At 42.4% G+C, this 25,055-nt stretch overlaps 1 protein-coding gene across 1 annotated transcript in view; it reads left to right on the plus strand.

Moving 5' to 3' along the window:
- Nucleotides 1-25,055, plus strand: part of LOC134875303 (cytoplasmic dynein 1 intermediate chain 1) — a 51,622-nt gene that overhangs the window by 18,373 nt on the left and 8,194 nt on the right. The window contains 9 exon segments of the mRNA XM_063899830.1: nt 4,202-4,297; nt 6,248-6,419; nt 7,648-7,747; nt 7,870-7,995; nt 17,991-18,137; nt 19,397-19,510; nt 19,840-19,973; nt 20,328-20,451; nt 20,453-20,473. Of these exon segments, the coding sequence (XP_063755900.1) occupies nt 4,202-4,297; nt 6,248-6,419; nt 7,648-7,747; nt 7,870-7,995; nt 17,991-18,137; nt 19,397-19,510; nt 19,840-19,973; nt 20,328-20,451; nt 20,453-20,473 (1,034 nt within the window).

Raw genomic sequence — 25,055 nt, forward strand, 5'->3', positions numbered from 1 at the left:
CTGTGAACTAATACAAGATGTTTAAGCTAATGGAACTCTCAGCGGTGTATCAGCCTTCATTAAAGCTATGTTTTCTTTATCCCTCAAACAGATCAGACTATTACTCTCACTTCAACTGTTTCACCCTGTGCTGTAAGCAAATATATTTTAATATTTAGCTTTGGAAGAACCAGAATATGGTGCTGGGTTACATGAACAATAAAAGAGTGTTTGATTTTTGCATGCACTGCCTAAAAAAAGGGAAAGTCAAGCTGCGTTTCTGATTTGACAACATTGTTGTTCGACTGATGAGGATTACATTTGACTAAATTGAAGATCAAAAACAGCTCTATCCAGCTATGTTAATAATAAACCTTCTATGATATTAAGCGTAATACTTTGGCTGTTGCACTAAACTAGCAATTTTAAAATGTCAACGTGGCACCTGGGAAAATGTCACTGCTGTTTTCTTATTTTCATTTTAAAGACCAAGTGAACAACATATTTCAGTCAGACAACTCACGTGTTTCATTAATATGTTTATTACAAACAGTATATAGTTTGAGTTATGGCGTCTAGGCTCGGGCCTCATCACTCCACATATTAACATAGAACATGGAGTGATGATTAGATAACTAACCCCCGAGCCTACAGATGGAATCTGGGGCAGCAGCAGCGAGGTGAACACATTAGCAGTGTGGAAACAGCAGTAGTAGTAGCAGCAGCATTAGCGAGGCAGAGGTAGGCGGATCCAACAGCTTAAATATAGCGCCAGATTTAGCAGACTATGTTTGGTTGGTTGCAAGAGTTACGAGGGGCGTTATGTGCGAATGTATCATTGGTGCTCGAGTTGACTGCCTGAACTAGCTCGCAGGCTTCGCCCCATTAATCAATAATGGAAATTATTGCCAGTCAAGCTCTTAAAAAAAGGATGTTTGTAATAGTTTTTTTATGATAATATGCTTGAAATCATACATTTGGAAACAATAATCTTGTTAACCTCAACTATCTGTGTATGCCAAGGAGCGATCTGATACCACTACTCATTGTTCCTTCATTTAAAGCCTGTAGATGTTACTGCAGAGACCTTAATGGATTTATTTTTATGTCAAATAACATGAAAACGTTGTGGCAGATACCCAATCCTCTTATTGGGATGAGTTTTGGAATGGATAGGAGCATCCGAAATATATACATTCAGATATTTGTTCATTTTCTCTGCCCTGAATGACGGCACATTGGCCCGTCTTTAGTGTGTTGCTCAAGAAGAGCCAGACATAAACGGCTCTGTTGTCACTGCCATCCATTTAGCAGTAAGTAATATTTCTGTGTTTCCGAACAATTTCACATTTCCAGACATTGTGTGTGTGTGTGTGTGTGTGTGTGTGTGTGTGTGTGTGTGTGTGTGTGTGTGTGTGTGTGTGTGTGTGTGTGTGTGTGTGTGTGTGTGTGTGTGTCTGTGTGTCTGTGTGTGTGTACATATGAATTTACAAACCACCTTTACACATTTGTGTGCGTGTACCTGTGTGTGTATCTCCACACTGAAAATCTGTGTGTCTTCATACCTGCTGGGTTGTGCAGAATTGACTGGGGACGGTCAGCATGAGTAAGCAGCCGGGGGAAGATTGAGGCAGCCAGATGCGGCGGCCCCGGGCTACGGAGGATATCATTACCCCGGGTGTGTAGTCGGCCAAAACAGGAGCCCCCAAGCGGAGTTTCATCAAGGTGGACCCCCGTCTGCGGCGAGGGGGAGGACACCAGTTAACCTGTTGTCCCGCAGTGAGGACGGGATTAAGCGGCAGGTGGAAAGAGAAAGCACCCCGTGACTGGAAAGAGGTGGAAATAAGAAAGTGTGTGGATACTTACAGGGTAGCAAGCAGACACACTCACACTGTGGAAGATTGTCTCTTTTGATTTCCCCTCCCTGCTTCTTTTGCAACACATCAGTAAACCCTGCAGTGCATCGGTGTGTGTTTGCATGCACATTTAAAAAAAACTTTTATATCATCATTTCCAACCCATGGATCCTACTTTCCAGCATCATTTACCGCTATGGAGCTTTGACTTTGCTTATGTACCCCTGAACATTTCCATTCCAGGGAAATATCCGGGATATTTTTGGTGCGGAGACTCTGACAGAACAACTTGATACATTGCCGCTGGCATCAGCAGTATCTTCATACGGGAATTGGACCGTCTCCCTTCAGTGAGGTAACCCATAGGCCATGAATCACGCTGCCTTGCTCCAGAGTCCTGTGGTCCCGGGGGTTGACAGTTTGACCGCTCCTCAATGTGGTCTCTCTCTCCTTCACTCACGCTCCTCCCATCCCCATCACCACACATTCCAACCACCGGACCGGTCACACAAGGTCAAGATAAAAGAAAATAAATAGTAATGCAGGACCCCCAACTTCTGTTTCACATCAGAGTAATGAGAGCCGTTTGTGGAAAAGAAGAGTGATGAGACTGATGGATAACAAGAAAACAATATCTGAAAAAATCATCCTTTACAAACCGATCCACCGATGGAGGGACTGAAGGCCTGAAAGAAGGGTACTGTGTCTCTGTTTGCCTGGCTGTTTTGGCATGGAGCTAGTCTGGCAGCCAGCCTGTCTGTTTGTCCTCTGGTTTCTCCTCCATACTGGTGGGTCACTGGTGTTTGGATCCCTACAGCTGACTGTTAACCGCTCACTTGGACTGAGCCTCACCGGCATGCGTTTGATATGGCTAAGTGATTTATTATGTACACTATGAAAGTCATATATCAAACATTTGGAAGAAAAAGGCTGAGAAAAGGATGTTCTGGGAAGCCTTAAATGCAAAGTAAATTAAAGCCAGGAGTTATCCCAATCATATCGATGAGATCACTCCACCATTATAATCAAATTTGTACCTTTTTAAAGAGCAGCAGTGAGTTTATCAAGAGCTTAGGCGAGTCCAAGTGATGAATAGACAGTTCATCCGGTGCAAGAGCAGTGCTTCAGCAAGTGGTTTTAACAGTGCCCCGGGCCATACTCCAGCTGAGTTAAACACACCCCGTGAGAGTGTGTTTCTGTGTGTGTGTGAGAGAGAGAGAGACATGACACGTCTGAGAGTGTGATGTAGTCACTTCCTCCCACTGGACTGAGCCACTGTTGTCAGCTTGACCCTCGACAGTTAACCCCTCGCCACCCCTGGCACTACAGGCGTGGGCCCCGGGATGTGTGTGTTGGAGAGAGAGGGAAAGACAGATCGTATGTGTGTTGGCAGACCACAGGTGTCTGGTCACGGTGTCAGGGTGTTAAGAGGTCTACTGAGAGGGGGGGGCCCCAAAAAAAATCCAAGCATCTGTTTCAGAGGGAAGGAGCAACAGAAAAGAGGAGGAGAGGTTGGTAAGGGTTACCAACACACACCCCGAGGGGTGTGAGGGCTTGTTTGAGGGGGGGGAGTAGCTGACAAGCAGGTGCCTATGTTGACAGTAACCCTTCATACTTGAACTCCACCTCCTCCCAAACACACACACGCACACACACACACTGCACACACTTACAATAAATCCTGGAGAGGCAAATAATTGCTGAGCCTGATTAGAGGGAATGCAGAGGGAATCCCCTTAACACACACACACACACACACACACACACATTGGATCTTTTTGCTTTAGGTCAAAGGTGAGAGAAAAAGGGAATAATGAACAGAACTCTGACATTTCCTGCTCAGCGTCTGTGTGTGTGTGTGTGTGTGTGTGTGTGTGTGTGTGTGTGTGTGTGTGTGTGTGTGTGTGTGTGTGTGTGTGTGTGTGTGTGTGTGTGTGTGTGTGTGTGTGTGTGTGTGTGTGTGTGTGTGTGTTGTATTTGCATGCACATATGCAGACAATGTGAACGCAGAGATACAGATTAATGCACAAGCTTGTATTCTTTTATATTTATTTTTCTATCAATGTATTCTTCATAAAAATATGCGAGTGTATCAGAAACTCTGCAGCCTTTGTGCTTCGCATTCTGTGTTTTTTGAAAAAACACACCCGTGTGTGTGTTTGTAAATGAAACCCATTTGGACAGAATGTTAGTTAGTCAGGTGTACGTCGTTGCTCGTCTGGGAATGATTATTTTGCTAAGAAGGGGGGGAAGGCAGGACACAGCGGGAGGTAGAGGAAAATTGGAACAGCTGTTAATTAACATGAGTGCTCTCTCTCTATCTCTCTCTCTCTCTCTCTCTCTCTTTCCTTGTTTTACTCTCTCAGTAGAGGAGGAAGAGGAGGATGAGGAGATGATGGAAGCGAAGCCAGGCCCCGAGTCGGAGCTGCAGGATGAAGATGACAACAGGGAAAACAAAGAAGGTACAAAGGATGAATCCATTATTGGAGGGTATACATGTTCAGCCATTAGCATTTTAGAGATCCTTTATCACCTGATTTATTCTTTTGTAGTTTTTCTCCTGGTTTATATGTATAGAACATTACAGCGACAACGACGTGCAAAACGTTTTAAAGCATAGAGACAACTTGCATAATTAAAGGACATTTAAAACTCATAAAAACATTCAAAGCTAACTTAATAAGCAAAACACTGGAATGAAAATACAAGAATAAATGTAACAAAGTAATACTTATTCAATAAAATAAAAGGCATCTTCAAACACATTTCAGTTCATTTAATTGTGTTTATTAATGAACTTAATGGAGCAATTTGCCCTGAATTTCTGCAAACAGAAAACGTAACATTCTTTAGCCTCTAGTTCTTTTCCCTTCTCTCGTGTTGTTTTTGAAACCGTCAGGAAACACGGCCACTTGTGTGTGACACCCTCTGCCAGTCAGTGGGTGTATCAGATGGAAGGACGGGGATGATTGTGGTGGGGGTTAAGGCGGGTCCAGCATATCAGCTCCATGGCATGTGGGGGTCAGCACTGATTAAAAACCTGTCACTTGACCCCCATGACCACACTTCAAAGACGGGAGGAATGGAGAAGCGTGTCTGCACGGTTTATGTTGTGAAATACGGAGAAAAGGCGTAACTGAAACACAACTTGTGATAAAAACACAGATGGTTACACATATTCATATTCAGACTCATGATCCTGACAGCACTGACTCAAACACACACACACATACTCAGATGTATGCACACACGCATAAACACAAAGTCATCCGTCTCCTCTCCATCCTGGCCTATTAGAAGGTCTGGCCTTTGATCTCTGCCACTCCAATCACTGGGTCTTTTCTGACAACTCATAAGAAATACAAAGGGATGGGGGGGGATCAAAGTCAAGAGGCAGGGTAAAGGTCGATATATGTGTGTTTGTGCGTGCCTGTGTGTGGACAAATCGCATGTGTGCTTGGGGACAGTGACTTCAAAACCCCGGACGCCGTGCTGTGCAGCCATTACGTTCAAAGGGAGGCGGGACGCTTTGTTTTTTCTCTTGTTTATGAACTTCTTACTGTAGGGTTTTATTAGAAAAGATGCATTAGGAGCTGTTTGTAGTTTATTATGTCCTGGATGGGATTCTGGTTTTGATAGAGATGAAGTGAATGTTAATCTGACATCAGGAGCCCATTTTTCTTTTTTCACAAGTGGACATGACTACTGCGTACAATGCAGTAAAGTCAAACACAGCCAGGTTTCTGAACTGTTTTCAGTTATTAAAAAAATAAAGTATCACAATCAGTGGAAGGATAAAAACGCATTTCTCAGTTGAGTATAAAACATAGATATTTCATAGTGAACACTTTGGAACGGTACAGGGAGAAAGGGTGGTTCAGCTATTTCAAATCAAAAGCATATAATGTGTTTTGCAAGTTACATCAAATACTATAGTTTGAAATACCCTGTTCAGAGGAATTACTATTTGTGTCATTTAAATAATAATAATAGTAATAATAAGAACAACAATAATAATAATAATAATAATAATAGATTACATTTCTATAGCGCCTTGCAAGGTGCCCAAGGCTGCTTTACATGGTGTAAGGAAAGTCAAAAAACAAACAAACAAGTAGGGGAAATAATAAATAAGGGGGAAATAATAAATAAGGTGATAAGAGTCTTTTGCAAGAAATCAACTACCTTAATTATACATTAATCAGCTAAATCAATTCTAAACCTTCCCTATTTTTAGCTCCTAAGTGAAGAAGATTTGCTGCATTTCTTTTTTCAGTAAATTAAATATAAATTGTAATTGGTCGAAAATTACAAAAAATAAAATATATATATATACATATAAAAGTGATAGGAAGTCGTGGTAAATGTGACAGGATGTTCTCTTGTCTTTATGAATATGTTCCTGTCACCAGGCTCCTTTCCAGTTCTGCGGGAGCTGACTGAGGAGGAGAGGCAGCAGATCCTGCACTCTTCCGACTTTCAGAGTTTCTTCGACTGCAGCATCCGGGTGATGGAGAGAGCTCTGGCCGAAGACGGAAACATCTTCTTCGACTACAGCGGCCGGGACCTGGAGGACAAGGAGGGGTGAGCAATGGGGGAGGAAAGAGTCTGTGTTTGGCTGTGAGAGCACATGTGTGTGTTTGCTTGCGTGCCTCAGACTAGGAAATGTGCAAGGACTGACTCATGCCCACTGTGACACTTTAGGGTCCCGGGAGTTGCTTTGTTCTTCAAAATGCATATCTTCCTGCTGATGTCACCCTCCCAGGGGGGGACTGACATCCATCATCTCTTAAAGAACGTTGCCTTACCATCTGAGCAGTTGGAGGTTATCAAAGTTTCGGTTGAAGTTCTAAACGTTAGAAATGCAAAGATGTTTTAGTATACTGCTCTGCTATTAGAGAAGAATGCAACTCACTTGGACTTTGACCTCTGCAGCCACAGTGAAGCATCGAGCCTGTGGTCAAATAGAGATTATTTCTAAAACAGGCTGAACATCAGTACTCCATGGACAATTGAATTGAAAAAGTAACAATAGAACCACCTTTCAATCTCATTTAGCCGTGCAGACAAAGTGGATTATTGACGGTGAAAAGTGAAAACCGTTTGTTGTGTTTAGAACTCAATATATGAGGGTTCAAAACTGTCTGGTATTTGAGTTGCCATTAAACAAATAAACTGAAAAAAATATAAAACTGTGGGGAAACAATTCACTGAAATGATGCAACAATCTGTGCAGGCTATAGTTTGACCACAGGCAAAAATGTTTTCCTGAAATTACTGACTCACTGTGATCGTCCAGTCAGACTCTCTCCAGATTGTTCTGAAGTCAATTCAATATGCTGAATCAGCCAATGACCACTGCCAAAACACCGTGGGCAACAGGACCAACATTAACCTCTGTGTGTCAGGACCTTCAAAGGCCAATTGTTATATTAGGTGACATAGTTTTCAATCCCTGAGTTTTATCAAAAAACACTGATTGTTAGACACAGAGACATCACCTGCTTTTGACTTAGTGTTGGAACAGTTTCGTATTTTCCTTTACAGAATTATGTCATAATATAATATAAGCATGACTTCCCCTGTTAGCAATCAGTTAGGTCTAGTGCAGCTCTGTGATTTAATCAGTAATTAGTGTCAACCTTAGTCGCAATTAATTAAGGTTAAAAAGCTTCTCCATTTCCTCCGTACTTACTATTTCTGTTACACTGTGTGAGACCCCAGCGGTGATCACAACCGACCCCTGCAGACTGAAGGCACATTATTTCCTTGGCAGGATATTTCATGATATATTTACTGTGTTTTTTTTCAGAGACTTGGGTAGCGGCTCCAGTCTGTCCTTCAGTCGAGTCTTCTATGATGAACACTGGTCCAAACATCGCGTGATCACCTGCCTCGACTGGTCCCCTCAGGTCAGTCCTGCAGCCTTGTGTGTGTCAATGTAAATGTAACGTGCATGAATCCCAAACCATGCTTCCCAGTTTTGCAGTGTTGAGCATCACTCTTTAACATGCTCTCTGTCTCTCTCTTTCAGTATCCTGAGTTGCTGGTCGCCTCCTATAACAATAATGAAGATGCTCCTCATGAACCGGATGGTGTTGCTCTAGTATGGAACATGAAATTCAAGAAGGCCACACCTGAGTACATCTTTCACTGTCAGGTACTTATCAAACCATACACATATTTTCACGTAATGGCAGATAGGATGTCAGGATATGTCGGGAAAAAGCACAATAGCTGCCCACTGCTCCTAGTACTAGGATGGGTTAAATGCAGTGGACAAATTTCACTGTGTGTGCTCTGCTGTGTGCATGTATGTGACTAATAAAGAGAGTTTCATCCTCCGATTCTATTCTATCTATCTAAGCATAAACTTACAAACGACTGCAACGAAGCTACATGCTAAAAAAAGGACAAATCATGTTAGATCTCTTTTTAGACCCTAAATGGCAACCCAACAGCTGGTCCATCTTGAGCTCTTTCCTCCTTTCTAGCCTATAATGAGCACACCTTTGTGGCTGAATAGTAACGAGTGAAGCAAAGGGAAATGAAAGGCAGCACCACAAGCGCTCATTTGACCCTCCAGATCGGATTAAAGCTGAACGCTGCCACTGTGGGCCAGTTTTAACGGCTTTGGTTTTGGTTTGGAAACTCATTGATGGTGAGATGCTAATAACAAGTGACACTGAGACAAAAAAACGGTAGGGGGGGGGGGAGGAAGTGATAGAAGGATTGGGTGTGAGGGCTTCACGGCTCCCGCGAGACAGGCGAGGCCGTATAGAGACGTCTTGCTTGTTAAATGATGTGGCCTACCACTTCCTAATCCAACGCTGCCACATGTGTGTGTTAGCCCACCCACATTGATGCTGCGTCTAATGTCAGCCGTGCCGGGTTCCCCCGCTAATTGACAAGTTTTCCTCGTACACGTCACTGCACATTTGGAAATACACCTGTAAAAGTTTTAATGCCACAGGCAGTCACCTCATTGCTCAGGATTAAATGCACACACATACTTTCACATTGAAGCTTCATTTAAACAGGAAGTAGATGTTTTCTCTTTTTTTCAAACACATACAGAACCACATACTCCAGAAGACCGCACTCTGCGTGGAAAAAATGTCAATATTCAGCTCGCCATACGAGTCTCGCTCCATAATGGATTTTTAAAGCAGTCCGTTCTTTCACTGCACCATAATTTATGCCGCTGCTGAAATCCATGTGGTCTTCGGGATAGATTACAGCGATGGATCTTGTAGCTGTAGGATTCAGTAGTTTCCATGTGCTCCTCTGACGAAGTATTCACAGTACATCTGACTTTATTAACATTGCGGTTTCTGAGCATGCTTATTTGTGGATCAGCAGCAATAAATATTAGACGTTGGGGATCAAGGATGTTTGTGTGAGCAGCTGATAAAATGCTCAGTTTATATTAACGGCTGCAAATGCGTACAACAGAGGTGAACTGTGCTCGAGTGGAAGTGGAAATGTGGTCAGTGGAATACAATAGCGTCTGTTTTCACTGAAAAACGGAGGAATAAGGGTCTGTAACATAACAAAGTATTGTCACTTGTGTTTGTTTTTGATTGTCCGACTCATACGAAGCACTTTCTTCAAACAAAAGTCAAATTGTCCACATGCCGAGATTCTTCTTTTAAGTGAGTGTTTACTGGAAAGATGTGCATTAGATGAAGTGATATCAGATGGAGAAAGAAATACTGAGAGAGAACAGAAACTCCCAAGTGCCTCTCTTTCCTCCCGCCCCGGTGTTAGTCAGTGAGTTAGTGTGGCCTGGGGCTGACTCATGCTCTTTTCATGCGGGGAGAAAGAAAAGTGAATGACTCAAAAACAGCGAAAGGAAGATAAAGTAGGGAGCAAATGAGCAGGGAGTTGGAGTAATGGAGTGCCCGCATAAACAGAGATAAAATGGAGTGGAAAAAGAAAGAAGAGGTGCCTCGGTCCTGACTTCCCCTGTCACTGTTGGATTTGGATGAAAGCAGCACAGGGATAGACGAGAGGAAAGAGGAGAGGAGACGTTTTTCTAGTCTTTTTTTTTCTGCGGGGTCTTTTGCAAAAAGGTGCGACTCCCTAGTTAGCCGCGGATCGGATGGCTCTCAATGTGCGAGCATGTTCTGCCCCCCCAAAACCCCTCTTTCCCTCTTTCTCTTACTTTTTCCTATTCTTCTTTTCACCTTCCACGTCCCAGACAAGATGCTTTCTCCATGCATCTATTGTGGGTTTGATTTGGTGGATGGATAGCTAGATGAAAATGTGTCTATGCACATAATGAGGATCATACACGTGTCTGAAGCGTACCAAAGCATGACAGTGCAGGGTCGGTATTGGAGGGTGAGGGTTTGTGGTTGAGGTTCAGCAGGGGCTTTAAGGCTAGGCTTAAAGAAGGCTTCGTGTTTCAGATGGGGTTTTGGTGAGGTCAGGCTTCTATATTTCCTGCCTGGCCGCGTGCAGTTGGGTAGATGGGCTTAGCAAAGCAAAAAAACGACCTCCTTAACAACGTACAACCTCCTATTCAGGGTTTAAATGTTTTTGCCTAAACAAATGAACGTTTCCACGTTTTGGTTAGAAATCTCAGTTGTATCGGGTGAAGTTTTGACTTTTTGGAGCTGTATTTTGATTTAGAGTGTTCACTTTTGTAGGGACCTTGTTTATTTACACTTCATACTGCACATCATTTCTCATTAGGCCAAGCTTTTATCAGTTAGTCTTATTGGGATTTATAGTTCGTGACTTGCTGGTGTTGTGCAAAGTGAAACGGTGAAAAATTGGTGTTGATTTTGGGAGGAGTAAGTGTGTGTCTGTCTTGGATTTCTGGCAATGTGCGACAGTGTTGTAATATTGTTTTCTAATGCAACCGTTAAACACACAGGTCCTGGTTTGACAAATGGTGTTCCCCCGTCGACCTAAAAAATTCAAGATTAATCGATTCCATTTAAAGTGACATAAAAAATGTTTTCTTATTAATTCTACTCCGCAGATAAACCATATCTGATATTAAACAAAATCTCCCCATACTTTTTACAATCCCCTTAATGAGCGGGGGCCGTTTCATGACCCCACTTCAGCAGTCAGTGATCTGTAACATAGCGGAGGAAGTGTGATCTGTCAGTGGAAAGGGGGCGCTGCTGTGGATTGTGGTACCGCTTGAGCGTGCCTCCCCTCATCAGGGCCTTCTCAGCAGTCGGACCCATCATCGCCCCATCCCAGTTGGGGCCAATCTTGTAACTTCACACCAGCCTCTCAAGTGGGCAAAGTCACACCACATTAAAGAGTCCGTTTGACTTAAAACCTCTGCCGAAGCCCTGGAACCACACGCCTCCCTGTAACAACCCCCGCCACGGCTGTCATATCCCATCGGACTCAGACATATTTTTATTAATCTCTCGTTGCCTTGCGTTGTTCCCTAGGCCTTTGGCACTTCCAGGAAGGTTGGGTAAGAGAAGCGGAGCAGGAGGAGAGGAGAGAGGGAGGGAAGGAGGGTAGAGAGGGAAAAGAGACAGCATTTTTCACTGGCCTTTTCTGAGTCGGAACCAATGTGAAATGACACAGGGGGATGAAGCTGCTTTGTGTTCAGAAAGCTTAGCAGAGAATTTCTGTAAGCGCAAGAAATATTCGACTGTATCTGATTTGTATCTTACTAAACATATGCAGCTTGTTCTGGAAAAAACATTTGAGTGTTTGGTAAATCTGATTATCTGTACAGCTTTTGCTGTACAAAAAGCAGTGAGTCTGTTGCCTGATTTGCAACAAAAAAAACAGGAGCTATTTAACGTCACCCATAGAGACTGGATATTGACACAAATTCTTCTTAAAACCCAACTTGTTCACAATGTGGCCTTGTTCTCCTCGACTAAGAATTAAAGGAGGAGTTAAATGTGTTACGTATAATGCAAATGCATTTTATTGCTAAGAGGTGGTTGGGAAGTTTGATATCACTTCTGTCTGTTAAGGTTAAAGCTACAGCTGTTTACCATTAGCTTATCGGAAGGTCTGAAAAATAGAAACAAGTACGAAAGTCCACATACAAGCCCACTTATTAGCACACTCCTTTTTGTTTAATTCATAAAACGTAATTAGTGGAAGTATAAATTGTTAGTCTATCGTGATATTTCTTCCAGGTCATCACAATGAGGTAGCCGGCAAGAAAGCAGATTTCCCAACATGTTAAACTTTGAAAATATATACTGTCTTACCCAAAACATTTATAGAGGTACATCGTTTAATTATCAGTATGGAATCAGTCTTTCAACTAGAGAATGTTTTCACCAGGAATTCAAAGCTTGAGACTGCTCAATTTCATCTTTTATTTCCCAATATTTACATTCTGTGGTGATATTGCAATGGATATAAATATGTTTGGAAAACATTCACTTGTAGCATCTGTATCTATAAGTCAATATCAGAATAGAATAGAGCATTGTATGGTTGACTCAAACACGCATTATATTTACAACACACAACTATAAATGATCAGCCCAGCAAGCAAACAAAATAAGTCAAATAAAGAGAAACAGGAGCCATGCAGAGAAAGGCCTGTTTGTGCTCCCAGAGCATCTTCCTCATGCTTTCGCTCCTCATTCTTTGCCGAGTGAAATCGAGACTGGGCTCGGTATTTCTCCCTCATTGCCAGAAACCACAGAGTGACAAAATCCGTGGGGTGTCATAAACGAGCGAAGCCAGGGGGAGAAAGGGAGGAGAAAGGTGGTCGGGAGGAGGGGGGAGGTTGAGGAGCGGGGATGGAAGGGAAGACAGTCGAATCCATCTGGTCCTGATAAAGCTGAGTGGAAAACAGATGAGTGCGGTGAGCGAGGGGGGGGGGGTTGGGGAAGCGGGAGGGAGGGAGGGGAGAAAGGATGGAGTGTGGATCTACTTTTGGGAGGATATACTGTCTACCGTGCCCTATCAACCCCCCCTGCCTCCCTCTTTCTTCTCACCATTCCATTCTCGCTTCATTTCTGGCGTCCCGAGCCGACTTAAGCAACAGTTTGTTGCCCGAGGAAAGAGCGAAAGAGAGGAGGAAGCAACAAAGGAGGGAGTGTTCGTCTCTCTCTAGCTTTCTTTCTCTCTCTGTCATTCCTTCGAACCCCCCTAATCCCTTGCTGGGTGCCATCTTTCATCAGGGCCTACCATGTGTGTATTATCTTCTACAGAACACTTCCCATTAATATAACAAGGGCTGCCAGAAGCACTTAGCCTTGTGAGCCTGTGTGAGATATGCTAGATGATACTTTGTGTATGTGAGTTTCTCCCTCTATACACACTCATAAACACTCAGTAGACTTTGCCCCAGGACAGAAATATAACCCGCTGTTCTGACTGCCAGAGTGTCGCCCTGAAAAACTTCCACTATTCATCCAAGGCCTGATACACCAAAGTGACTCTCTCCGCTGCTTTTTCTTCCGGGAGCTGTCACTCCCCACATCCTCTCCGTCTGTGCTGGCAGGAGATGACCTGGCAGGTGTCTGACCCGCTCTGCATGGGAGATGAGAACCATCCACAAAACCACTCTGCGTTTTGGAAATGAAATGTCAGGCTCCGTAACAAGTCAGCGCTGATGTGGAGATGCAATCATAGCGGGAGCATCGTCGACACGAGAGCGGTTGAGGTGTTATTTAGACAGATGTGGTGCTCATGCGACTCGTACGTCCAAACTTATCGAAAATGAAGAGAAACTGCAGGGGATGGGAGGAGTGTGGCTGAGTTCGATTTAAAGGAAAAGTTTGACATTATGGAAAAAACCTGCTGATTTGAAAGTTAGATGAGAAGGTTGATGCCACTTAAGTTTGATGCTAAAGACAGAAACAGGTTAGCTTAGCTCCACAGAAAGATGGGAAACCGGAAAACAGCCTGATGGCTCTGTCCATGATAACATTACTTCTAAAACACGTCCAGGTCCAGGGAACAGCTAGTTGCTGGAGCCTCCACTTGTTGTTGCCTGGCAACCGCTACAGTCCAAGAAGAAAGAAAGGAACCCTTAATCGTCCCACAGAGGGGGAATTTACATTTATCTTTGGCCAATCCTAGTGGGCTGCCATATACAGTATACGGCGCCCAGGTAGCAGTGTAGGGAACAGTGCCTTGCTAAGGGACACCTCGGTTGGACCTGAACCGGTGACCTTGCTGTTCAAGTCTCTATGGACTTCGCCACCAACGCCACTTTGAAATGAATCAAGAAATGGTCCGGTCCAATCTTCGTGTTTCCAGACTTTATGCTGATCTGACTGCCGGCAGCAACTCCATGTTGACCCTCTACTGTAGATGCAGATTATCCAAAATGTCAAACTTTTCCTTTAATTTAATTCTGCATATTAGCTTTGCACAAAACAATCAGAGTTATGTTACACACTGTGAGAAGTCTCTAATTAATGCAAAAGTGTTTGAGTCATTGATGGCTTATGAGCGGAGATATAGTAAACAGAAAGACTACAGAAATCCATCATAACTCCAGAGCTCCATAACTCAGCCATTCCTTTCCTACATGACATTTAAACTGACAATCCGCTTTAGAGTGTCAACCAATTCCCCTTGCGCTCAAATCGTAAACTTCCTCATAGCGCGGGACAAATTGATCTTACTTCAGCACCAAATGACATACATAAACGCATAGAGCTACAAAACACATGTGCCGATGTGACACTTGATTAGAAGCATTTAGAGAAAGCGCTTTCATGTTACTGCTGGCACGCTCCTCAAAGAGCATCGGGACAAAGCCGGGCTAATTGTCAGTAGCTCTTTCACTAAGCCTTACAGTGCATGAGGGGGATGAGGGCATAACGTGTGGTTTCTCAAAGAGTGGATTCAGAGTTTAGTCAGGACTTTTCCTCTTAAGATGGGGGACACTGATAGGGCTTAGGAGTTACACTAACATATGGAGCAAATAGAGGAGGCTCTTGATTTAATTTGGCTTCTCTTTGTCATTACTTATGTGGAATAGGGATGTTTATTTAGCGTGCTTAAGAATCACAAAGCGGGGATGTTTCCTATTTGTGTCTCTATAGGCTTGAGGATTCGAGTCTTTACATGTATTATATGTGTTAATGCTAAAACATGTTGTCACATTAATCTCTACTGAATAAATCAAAGAGAGGAAAGTTTCTGTAGCGAGTTTAAATATAAATGTATTAATATATTTGATGTAGTATGCTCTACAATTGGAAAAATCTGGAGTCAAACTAAGATATTAAACATTGTAATGAGTAATGACACTTTTATGACAGTCTTATGTCATTTGTTATGTCTTTAGGCATGAAAGTAAGCCTCATAGAGAAAGGGAGTTATAAAGTAGTTACAGAAACAGTTTGACATTTTTGGGAAATGTTAACCCAATTAGCTTAGATTAGCATAAAGGCTGGAAACAAGGGGCAACAACTCTCCTTGCTTTAGAGCTGTTACTGGCTTTTTATTTCATAGCATCAGCTTATCTAACGCTCTGCAAGAAAGTAAAATGTCAAACAAAAAGTCAAAATACACAAGAATCTAATCTGATTCAACTATTAGATATTGTTTTCCTGCTTCCTTCACTCTGCTTCTTCCGGAGGCTAAATATCGTCCCTCTTCTATATGAAGCCTGATAAAGAGTTGTGGCGGTTTGAGCCATATGCCATGTGTGTGTATGAAGCTAGTTAGTGGATGTGTGTGTGGGTGTTTGTGCACAGAGATGATGGAGAAGGAGGGGCTCGGGGTCATTAGCCCACCGATGGAGTCTGACTGAGGTGGGGGGAGGGGGGGCAGGCCTCAGCAGACAGCAGCCTGTCAGACAACCACAGGGTGTAAAGGTCATCCCAGAACGCCTGGATATTAAAAGTGATCCATTTAAAGGCAGACTCACTTATAATACTTCCATTACAGTCATTTTGTTATATTCTTTCAATTATTTTGGTGAAAAATGGTACACCAACTGCTTGTCCATGGTATGGTTTAAACATTATTTTAATGAAGCGGTTATGATTGTGCAATAGTAATAAATCATGACAAATTGTAGTTTAATTAATAGCGTATGGCCATCTTGTGTGTGGTAATACATGCAACTAAATCTAAATTCCTCTTTCAGACCGTGTAAATAAACATTTCAGAGAGTCCCTCCTGTGGAGCGACTTTATTCTTTACCACAAAGTTCAGTTTATTTTGAGCCTTGACATCTGAAGCGTCTCCCGAGCCATTCGTCTGGAAGCCGTGACTCCTCTGAAGGAACAAAAAAGAGAAAGAGTGCGCAGTGTTTTCTTTCCCTCTGGTTTGTTTTCCAGTCTCCTTTCAAAAACGGACTGGGGTTTGGAGTTGGCTGCTCCGCACATGGTGTGGTGGCTGGGATGGAGAGAGCGTGAGGGAGAGGAACGAAGAAAGAAAATGAAAAATAATGTTTTGCTTTTCCCTAACATGAAGTCCCATTTTCAGATGTCCTACCTATATAGTAACTGCTATCCAAAACTGCCATGACCTCATTGCACATTAATCCCCTGAGCGTGAAGCATGAATGTGATGTAGAAGGTGGATTCATATGAGCCATGAATTGTTTTCATAAAGCAACTTTTATAGAGTTCATTTACTTGACAATGGGTTGACAGTGGTTCAGTCTCTAGGGGGTTGGACTTTGACCGCAGGGTTGCCGGTTCACGTCCCAACCGGCCCACAGAAAAGTTTACCTCCAGGGCTGCTGCCGGAGTGCCCTTAAGTAAGGCACTGCTCCCTGCCACTGGCTAGACCGGCTGCCTCTACGCTCTGGATTCTCTCATTGCTTGTGCACGAATATAACTTAGTGTATTTGTATGTGACTGTATAACAAAGAATGTATCTGCGTGTGCAAAAACAGAGTGGAAAACTGAATCAATAAAGGTCTATCTTTCTTTCTTTCTTTACTATATAAAAAACAACAACAAGGACATCATTTCAACTTGACTTAATATTGCCACATTGTCTTTTCTGACAAAATACTTTCTGGAAAAGAGCAAAACGTCTGTGTAACAATATCAAAAGTCAAAATGGAGTACTGTTTCAGTTTTTCACCATCTACATTAAGGATGCAGCCCCAAGACATCAATAGTAATTGTTACTTGAGCGTGTGGCTATACTTACATTAAGTTTATCAAATATGAATCAAGAATTTCCTTTTAATTAATTTCTTAAAATCATATTCATGGTCATCGTACTGTCCATTTAACCACCAACTCAAGTAAGTCGTGTCATCGGGCTTTTTCAACACGATGCGAACACTGCCTTGTGAATGCAGTGATTCATTTGGTAGGATTTTGATAAGTAATGACAAGCCTTGCCTCTAAAGCCCATTTTAGAGCTGTCGTCTGTTTTCTGGAACCTCAAATCTGTCTTCAACGATTCTTCTGAAACTCTATGACCCTATTGGGCAACAATGTTTTTGCGAAATCCACCCGTCATGTCGTTCATAGCTTCACTGTTTTTAATTGTGCTGCATGTCTGAGCTTCTTGTTTAGTGCTCTCTTGGCCCCGTCTCGCCTGTAAATTATGGTTCCTCTCAACGGCAAAATGCTGCTCCCCTAGATGGATGGATGGAGGGAAGGATTTGTTAATGCATAACACCACTTACCCTCCTGCAGCGATACCATGCTGAAACATTTTTTCATAACTCCACGGCACTGATGCTCAACTGGCTCTGGGTCAGGGGAGGCTAGCTGCCGTACGCAGAAGCCCATCTGGGACGGGCACTGAAGAGGAACCAAGACTCAATAAACACCACATCGGGGAGGGAGGGAGTTCAAGGGTGCGCTTGTCATGATGGAGGCTACAGTGAGCGCTCCAGTGGCTGCTGGGGTTTTGATGCTGTAATGTGAAACGGCTGGGGGAAAGAGGACTACAATTCCCCTCTTTGTCTGGTCTCCGCCCCAGCGTCACCCCTCTCTCCTCTCCTCAGCAGACCCTCACCAAAGCCAAACTCATCATCTCCCTCTGCGTCTATCTCGCGATGTCCGCCACCCATCACGATGCCTTGATCACTCATTCTTACTCACGCTTGGTCTGGCGTCACGCTTCATATCTTTCTTTATTTTTGCTCACTGTCTTATCTCCACATTTCATCTGATCGAACCATTCCTCTTCTGCCCCTTCAGTATCAGAAATGTTCCCGTAAAATGACCTCACACCAGAATAATCTCATATCTCATCCTCTCTCAGTCTCCTGTAGTATCTGTGGGCTTTGCCAAGTTTCATCCCAACCTTGTGGTGGGGGGGACTTACTCGGGACAGATCGTCCTGTGGGACAACCGCAGTCACCGCCGGACCCCCGTCCAGAGGACTCCTCTGTCTGCCGCTGCTCATACTGTAAGACAACTCTGACTCAAACTAAAGTTTAATATATGTAGCTTTCGATGTTAGTGCATATTTTGGACCGATGGACGAACTCATTAGCGTTTTTAAAGATGTCACAACGGGCCTGGGGAAATGATGATGAATAAAGATGGAGTTCATTTTAGCACTGGTAAAATAAGCTGTGAACTAAATAAAAAAGCTCCCTGTTGTGTTTTTAGTACTTAATTACACAAATGATTCAAGAGGAACAATACAGAGGCAAAGGAAAGGTTTGAATCACCTCACATAACACCCTGATGTATAGATACTAAATTATATCTCATTAATGCAGAAATACATTCCTTACATAATAGTCCTGCAGCTTCAAAACTGATTACTTTAACAATAGAAGCACACACACACACACACACACACACACACACACACACACACACACTCACACTTGACAAGTCCAAAGAACAAGCTAAACACAGCTCAGGTAAAACGCTTCAGTGAACTCATTGACCCCAGACAAATTACTGAATATACACGAGAAATATTTTAACATCGGTTTGTTTATAATCGCTGTTACAGTAGGTCTGTACACACACACACACACACACACTGTAGGTTTATAATTCCAACAATGAGGTCGCCGCTCTCTTACTGCAGTCAGTGACTCCAGCCTGCTAACACGCTGCTGATTGCTGAAAGGGCTCTTTGTGCTGCCCAGTACACAAGTCAATTACTGGCCAGTAATGACATAATGGTTTCACACACTCCTGCCGTAAGGAGCCACTGCACATTGGCATGGGAGCCGGCCGCATCTGTGCAGAATGTCTAATGATGTCATGTGTTTAAGGATGAAATTACATTATCATTACCGGGCCGTGTTTACAACCTAATTATATTAATATTAGCGTATCAATTTCTAATGTAATGTCTGAAAGCTTACTGCTGTTAGAAAGAAACCAAACACTTGTATAACATCTGAATGAATGTGCAGACATTTAATTCAAAGTCTTATCCAGTTCTAGTTCCTTAATAAGAGATATTTAAAAACCACAACAATTAACAAAGGTGCTTCCTCTTTTTGTTAATAATAATTAAGACAAATTAGGATTGATGTTTCTGATCACAATATACAGGAGAATAAGAAGCATTTTAATGGGAATTGATGTGTTATGAGACACTCAAAGCATGTGGAATTATTTGTTGTATTGTACGAGAGTGTATCCCCAAACTTCTCATTTATGTGCCTGTGTGTGTTTATCTCTCGTGTGTGTGTGTAGCACCCAGTGTACTGTGTGAACGTGGTCGGTACCCAGAATGCCAACAACCTGATCACTGTGTCTACAGACGGCCGGATGTGCTCCTGGAGTCTGGATATGCTCTCCCAGCCACAGGTGCACGACACACTCCGAACGCATTCAAATGATTTGTTAAAATGCAGAGTAAAGTAAACAAAAGTACACATCACATCGTTTACCATTAACAAGTCATAGAACAGAATGTGATTACAGCTTTGATATTTGTATACGGTTATGTATCGGCTCACATTATTGTGTGTGTGTGTGTGTGTGTGTGTGTGTGTGTGTGTGTGTGTGTGTGTGTGTGTGTGTGTGTGTGTGTGTGTGTGTGTGTGTGTGTGTGTGTGTGTGTGTGTGTGTGTGCATGTGTGTGTGTGTGTGTGTGTGTGTGCATGTGTGCATGCGTGCGTGTGTGTGCGCTGTAGGAGACCATGGAACTGGTGTACAATAAATCCAAACCTGTGGCGGTGACAGGCATGGCTTTCCCCACGGGAGACGTTAACAACTATGTGGTCGGGAGTGAGGAGGGCACTGTGTACACTGCATCGAGACACGGCAGGTTGGTTCACACACACACACACACACACACACACACACACACACACACACACACAAACGAAGAAGACATTCCTGACACATCTTTGCTAGATTACTTTTGTACGTTTGGATTCCTTGTTTGACATAGAATAACAACATCATAGTAAAACTATTAGAAATTACAAATAATATTAGACTTGTTTTCTACCATTTTTGAGTTTAATTTATGTTTATTTGTTTTACTTTTAACAAAGTTTCCAGTTCTGTAATATCCAGGAAAGCATTTTACGGCTTTTTATTTAATAACGTTTACACCCCTAAATCACTGCAGGACACAATTGTCTGGTAATGTGCGTCTCGATTCATCCTCCCGCAGCAAAGCGGGTATCTGTGAGATGTTCGAGGGCCACCAGGGGCCGGTGACGGGCGTCAGCTGCCACAGCGCAGTGGGCACCGTTGACTTCTCCCACCTCTTCATCACATCCTCTTTCGACTGGACCTGTCAAACTCTGGAGCACCAAGGTACGGTGTGTGTGTGTGTATGTGTGTGTGTGTGTGTGTGTGTGTGTGTTTGTGTGTGGGGGATGAAGAGATGACGTGTGGGGGGTTGATTGTGGAGATTTCAAGAGAGAGAGGAAATGTGTGTGTGACAGAGAGCTAGTGAGTCAGGGGAGAAAGCTAAGTACTAAAGGTGAGAACTTTTTGGGGAAATCTATCCGTCTGCTATTACTCGTGCGTGTGTGTGTGTGTGTGTGTGTGTGTGTGTGTGTGTGTGTGTGTGTGTGTGTGTGTGTGTGTGTGTGTGTGTGTGTGTGTGTGTGTGTGTGTGTGTGTGTGTGTGTGTGTGTGATACTGATACTAATTCAACAGCAAAGTGACACAATTATGGCTAACTATGACATTAAGTAAGTATTAAGTAGGACATTGTTCAGATGTTGATATTTCGACTGCACAAATAGTTTTTTAACCTTTTTTATACAAACATGAATTCAGCCTGACAGGAAATCTGTTCCCTACCTTCAGTAAAGTCTAGTAGAACATTGCTTTGTTTTTTATAAAATGTACAGAACAAGTGTACTGACAATACAACAACACCAGAGGAAGATTTTCCTGTAAGGCCTCACTTAGTAAAGAACCAGTGCCTTCACACCAGAAGTTAAACAATTGTAACTTTAAGATAATTAATAACACAGATGTTAATATAGTTTAAAAAGGCATGTATTAAAAAGATTATAGCATCAAAATCGTAATCTCATTAATTTGATTTCATTATAGCTATTGATTATTGTTTTATACATTATTATGTGACACTTCTTATCATATCAGCTGGTTTTCATTAGATCTGAAACACCGTGCACCTCAGGAAGTTAGGAGAGTATAGAATGTTTTATTTTTTTATAAAACATGCACAGACTTTTGGTGGTGAGATGCAGATTAGTCTGCGCAGATACATCTGAGATACTGCACAAGAGAAAAAACTCAGGATAATAAGATACGATACTTCATCTTTTGTTATGGGTGAAATATGTGAGGTTAAAAAAGACATTAGGATGAGGAAAAATGCAAAAGTTTAGGTTTATTTTATTTGCACACATAGAAAGGCATAAAATCCAGGAAAATCTTAGGAGGAAAGGTGAAAGGTAACAGAGCTTAAGATACCATATCACAACTTTGTAAAAGGGATGGAAGAAGGAAGGAAGAAAAGGAAATAGGGAGAGATAGCAACAGGGGTGGACGAGTCAGCAGACGGGATTGAAGTGCCAGGATGAACGTTACGGTTAATAGTGAGGGTGATGCTAACGCTGAAGGACACAAGGACCAACATGAACTGGGCGTCAGACAGCAAACACAGCCAGAAATCAAAGAGAGACCTGTTCAATGTGAGCGAAATACATAATGCATGTTGCATAATGCCTTCAGCTTTATGCAAGATCCAGTTACAGCCTCATGCGTGGGTGTGACAGGCAGTAAAACACTCCGATGAGTCTCGTGTTTGCATGCAGCGAGTCCATCAGTGTTATGCGAAGTGTCCCGTGATGCGTATTAAAAAATTTCTGCGGATTTTCATCAGAAGAGTGTGTTGTTTTTCAGGATTTGGGAATTCCCTTTCCTTTGAGGGGCACCGCAGGAATGTGTGTCTGTCTCTCATCCCACATAACCCATATTTGTGTGTGGGCAGGAGAAATACCTGTGTTTGTATGTGTGTGTGTGTGTGTGTGTGTGTGTGTGTGTGTGTGTGTGTGTGTGTGTGTGTGTGTGTGTGTGTGTGTGGATATGTGTGCGCAAATATAGACGCACCACACATGCCTCTCATGCACCTTAAGCAAGCCGTCTTTGCTTACCTAAAATCTCCTGAGGTTTGCATTCAACCCAACTGTTGTAACACACACACACACACACACACACACACACACACACACACACACACACACACACACACACACACACACACACACACACACACACACACACACACACAGTTGCAGTGAATTCTCTTTGCATTCACCCTCGCAGTTCAGAGAGGGTCTCGCACAGAAGTCTGCCGATGTTTTCTCACTCGGCGGTGCAAATATTGTGGTTAGTGAAAGCATTTGGAGACGGCCGGAGTGTGAGACACACCGACAGCTGGGAGTGTGTTCATGATTGTGCATAACTTGATCCTTGTTGCTCTCTTGACCCCAGAACCAGCCTGTACTAAGTGACTGGATGGAGAATAATCGCTCCTCTTTTGCTCTCCTAAGAAGTGAGTTAAAGGCGCAGTCAGTTCAGGCGATTGAAGTGTCTCTGTGCTGAAAACGAGACTTCACTGTTTATCTTTTGTTGAGCATTATGTGCTGTTATTATTTCTCAGCAACGTTTCATGTGTAGTTACTAAAGCTAGTGCTAAGCTATCAAGCTAGTGAAACGTTTGTCAAACAGCCATTGGATGGAAGCCGTGAAGTGATATTTTTATACCTCTGAAAAGTTAAGACTCACAGGCTCTGTGATAAGTTGAGACCACCAGTACTAAATGTTGTTTGCATTCCTGAAAATGTAGATGGAAAATCATTAATTGTCATTGCACCAGGTACAACACAATTCAAAATAAATATAAACAGAAATACATTTAAAATAAAAATACATTCATGGGTAGTGACGTATAAGTATTTTCAACAGGCTAATTTAAAAACAAACATCTATTTACAATTTTGTTTGATTGTTGGAACACAAGATGTAAAAATGTTAATTTATGTGATTTTAATGATCTTTTAAAATCTAAATGCCTTTAAAAAATGTCATGTGGGTCAACGATAATAAATCATTTCCATAAAAATGTTTACAAGCTGTAATCCTAAGAGTTTAGAATCAGTTTATTATGAGTTTTGAGAAGTGAACTTTTATTCTTGTTCAATAATGTCTCTGTAGGATGTAAATATTAAAACAACACGTTATAATGTTCTAAAAATACATCAACACATTTAACACATTAAGTGACAATAAGACAACACACATTTAATAGATTTAGGTTTATTTATTTTAGTTTTCCAAACCGCAGTGAAGTCTGGACAGTCTCACAACTTGATCGTTTGACACTTTCAAAAATACAAAATAAAAATACAAATATTAAATGGTTATGAATGAGTGTGCTACTTATAAATGATATTGTTAACAACATTTAAAGATCATTTTTGACTAAAGATAATACACTTGGACAGAAGATATAGCTGTCACGACATTGACCCCCATACATTTTATTATAAAATAAGAATACAGGAAATGAGATGTTTTTATCTGTGAGTTGGATCAGTTAACATTTATAAATGAATTCAGGGATAAATATGTGTTGTAGAGCAGTCGACAACGTGAAATGTGTCTGTAACTGTATGTGTTTTAGTGCTAAGGTATTTATTTATTGTACAGTTTTGTAGTAAAAGCCTATTTTAAGTCAGTTTGTTAATAGTTAAGTTAAATAGTATTTCTGTTTATATTTGTAAGCCAACATTAGAAGACGCAGGCTAACATATATATATATATATATATATATATACATATATACATATCAAATATATTAAATGCTTAACTATTCTAAACTTAAATTGCATCCATCCACTCTTAGACTTGGCTCTGTGACGTCAGCTCTCAGGACCCGGTGCTGGTTTCCAGTTGAAACGCGTTGGAAGCTCCTGAGCTCCTCGGCACAGGAGAGATAATGACAACCAGTTACTTCACGTGCGGCGCCACACGGATTAAGTTCCATTTTAAGATTAGTTTTAAGATTATTTACCCTAAATCACCTTATTTAAGAAAGCTAGATTATGGACTACGGTGAAATAGTAGTTTACATTTTGAATAATAGGACTGTATTCATCTGTGAGACCAAAGGCACAGGTTTGACATTGCATTCGGGACTTAATTCAGCCAGATTATCAAAATGTAATGTCGTTTTAGGTAATTTGAGGATGTGGAGCTGAAGGGTGGGTAAAAGTGTGTGATTGCAAAGTAATGTTGCCCTAGACTAAAACCAGGAGGGGTTAAAAGGAGCCAGAACATAAACAGGAACATCTGATCGAACGCTGCAACTGTGAGATGGAGAAAAAATGACCTGCGCTGTCACCCGCAGGCTGGAAAACAGGTTCAATCGAGGCTTGAAATTGGCTCGACTGTTTGTTTGTGTTTGTGAGAGTGAGCACGTCGCTATCTGGCTGCAGGTCTCACAGCATTTCAGAACAACTGTGGAGAGAGAGGGTAAAGGTGATGGAGAGAGAGAAGGAATGAGAGGAGGAGGAGAAGGGAGCGAGAGAGAGCGAGAGACTGCATTCCTTCTTCTGCTCCTCCAGCCAACCTGTCTCCTCTCTGCCGCCCCTCCCTCTCTACCTGTCAGGAATGCAGTCTGTGAGCCTCTGGAATCCTAACAGCCGCTCTGAGAGATGGGCAAACACACGGGCAAACACACACACACACACACACACACACACACACACACACACACGGGCAAACACACACACACACACACACACACACACATGCACACACACACACGGGCAAACACATACACGCACGCACGCACGCACGCACGCACGAACAGTATATAATACATTTACAAAGTTCCTCATGTCTTTTTACC

Source organism: Eleginops maclovinus, chromosome 13 (assembly GCF_036324505.1).
Source record: "Eleginops maclovinus isolate JMC-PN-2008 ecotype Puerto Natales chromosome 13, JC_Emac_rtc_rv5, whole genome shotgun sequence".
NCBI classification, from domain to species: Eukaryota; Metazoa; Chordata; class Actinopteri; order Perciformes; family Eleginopidae; genus Eleginops; species Eleginops maclovinus.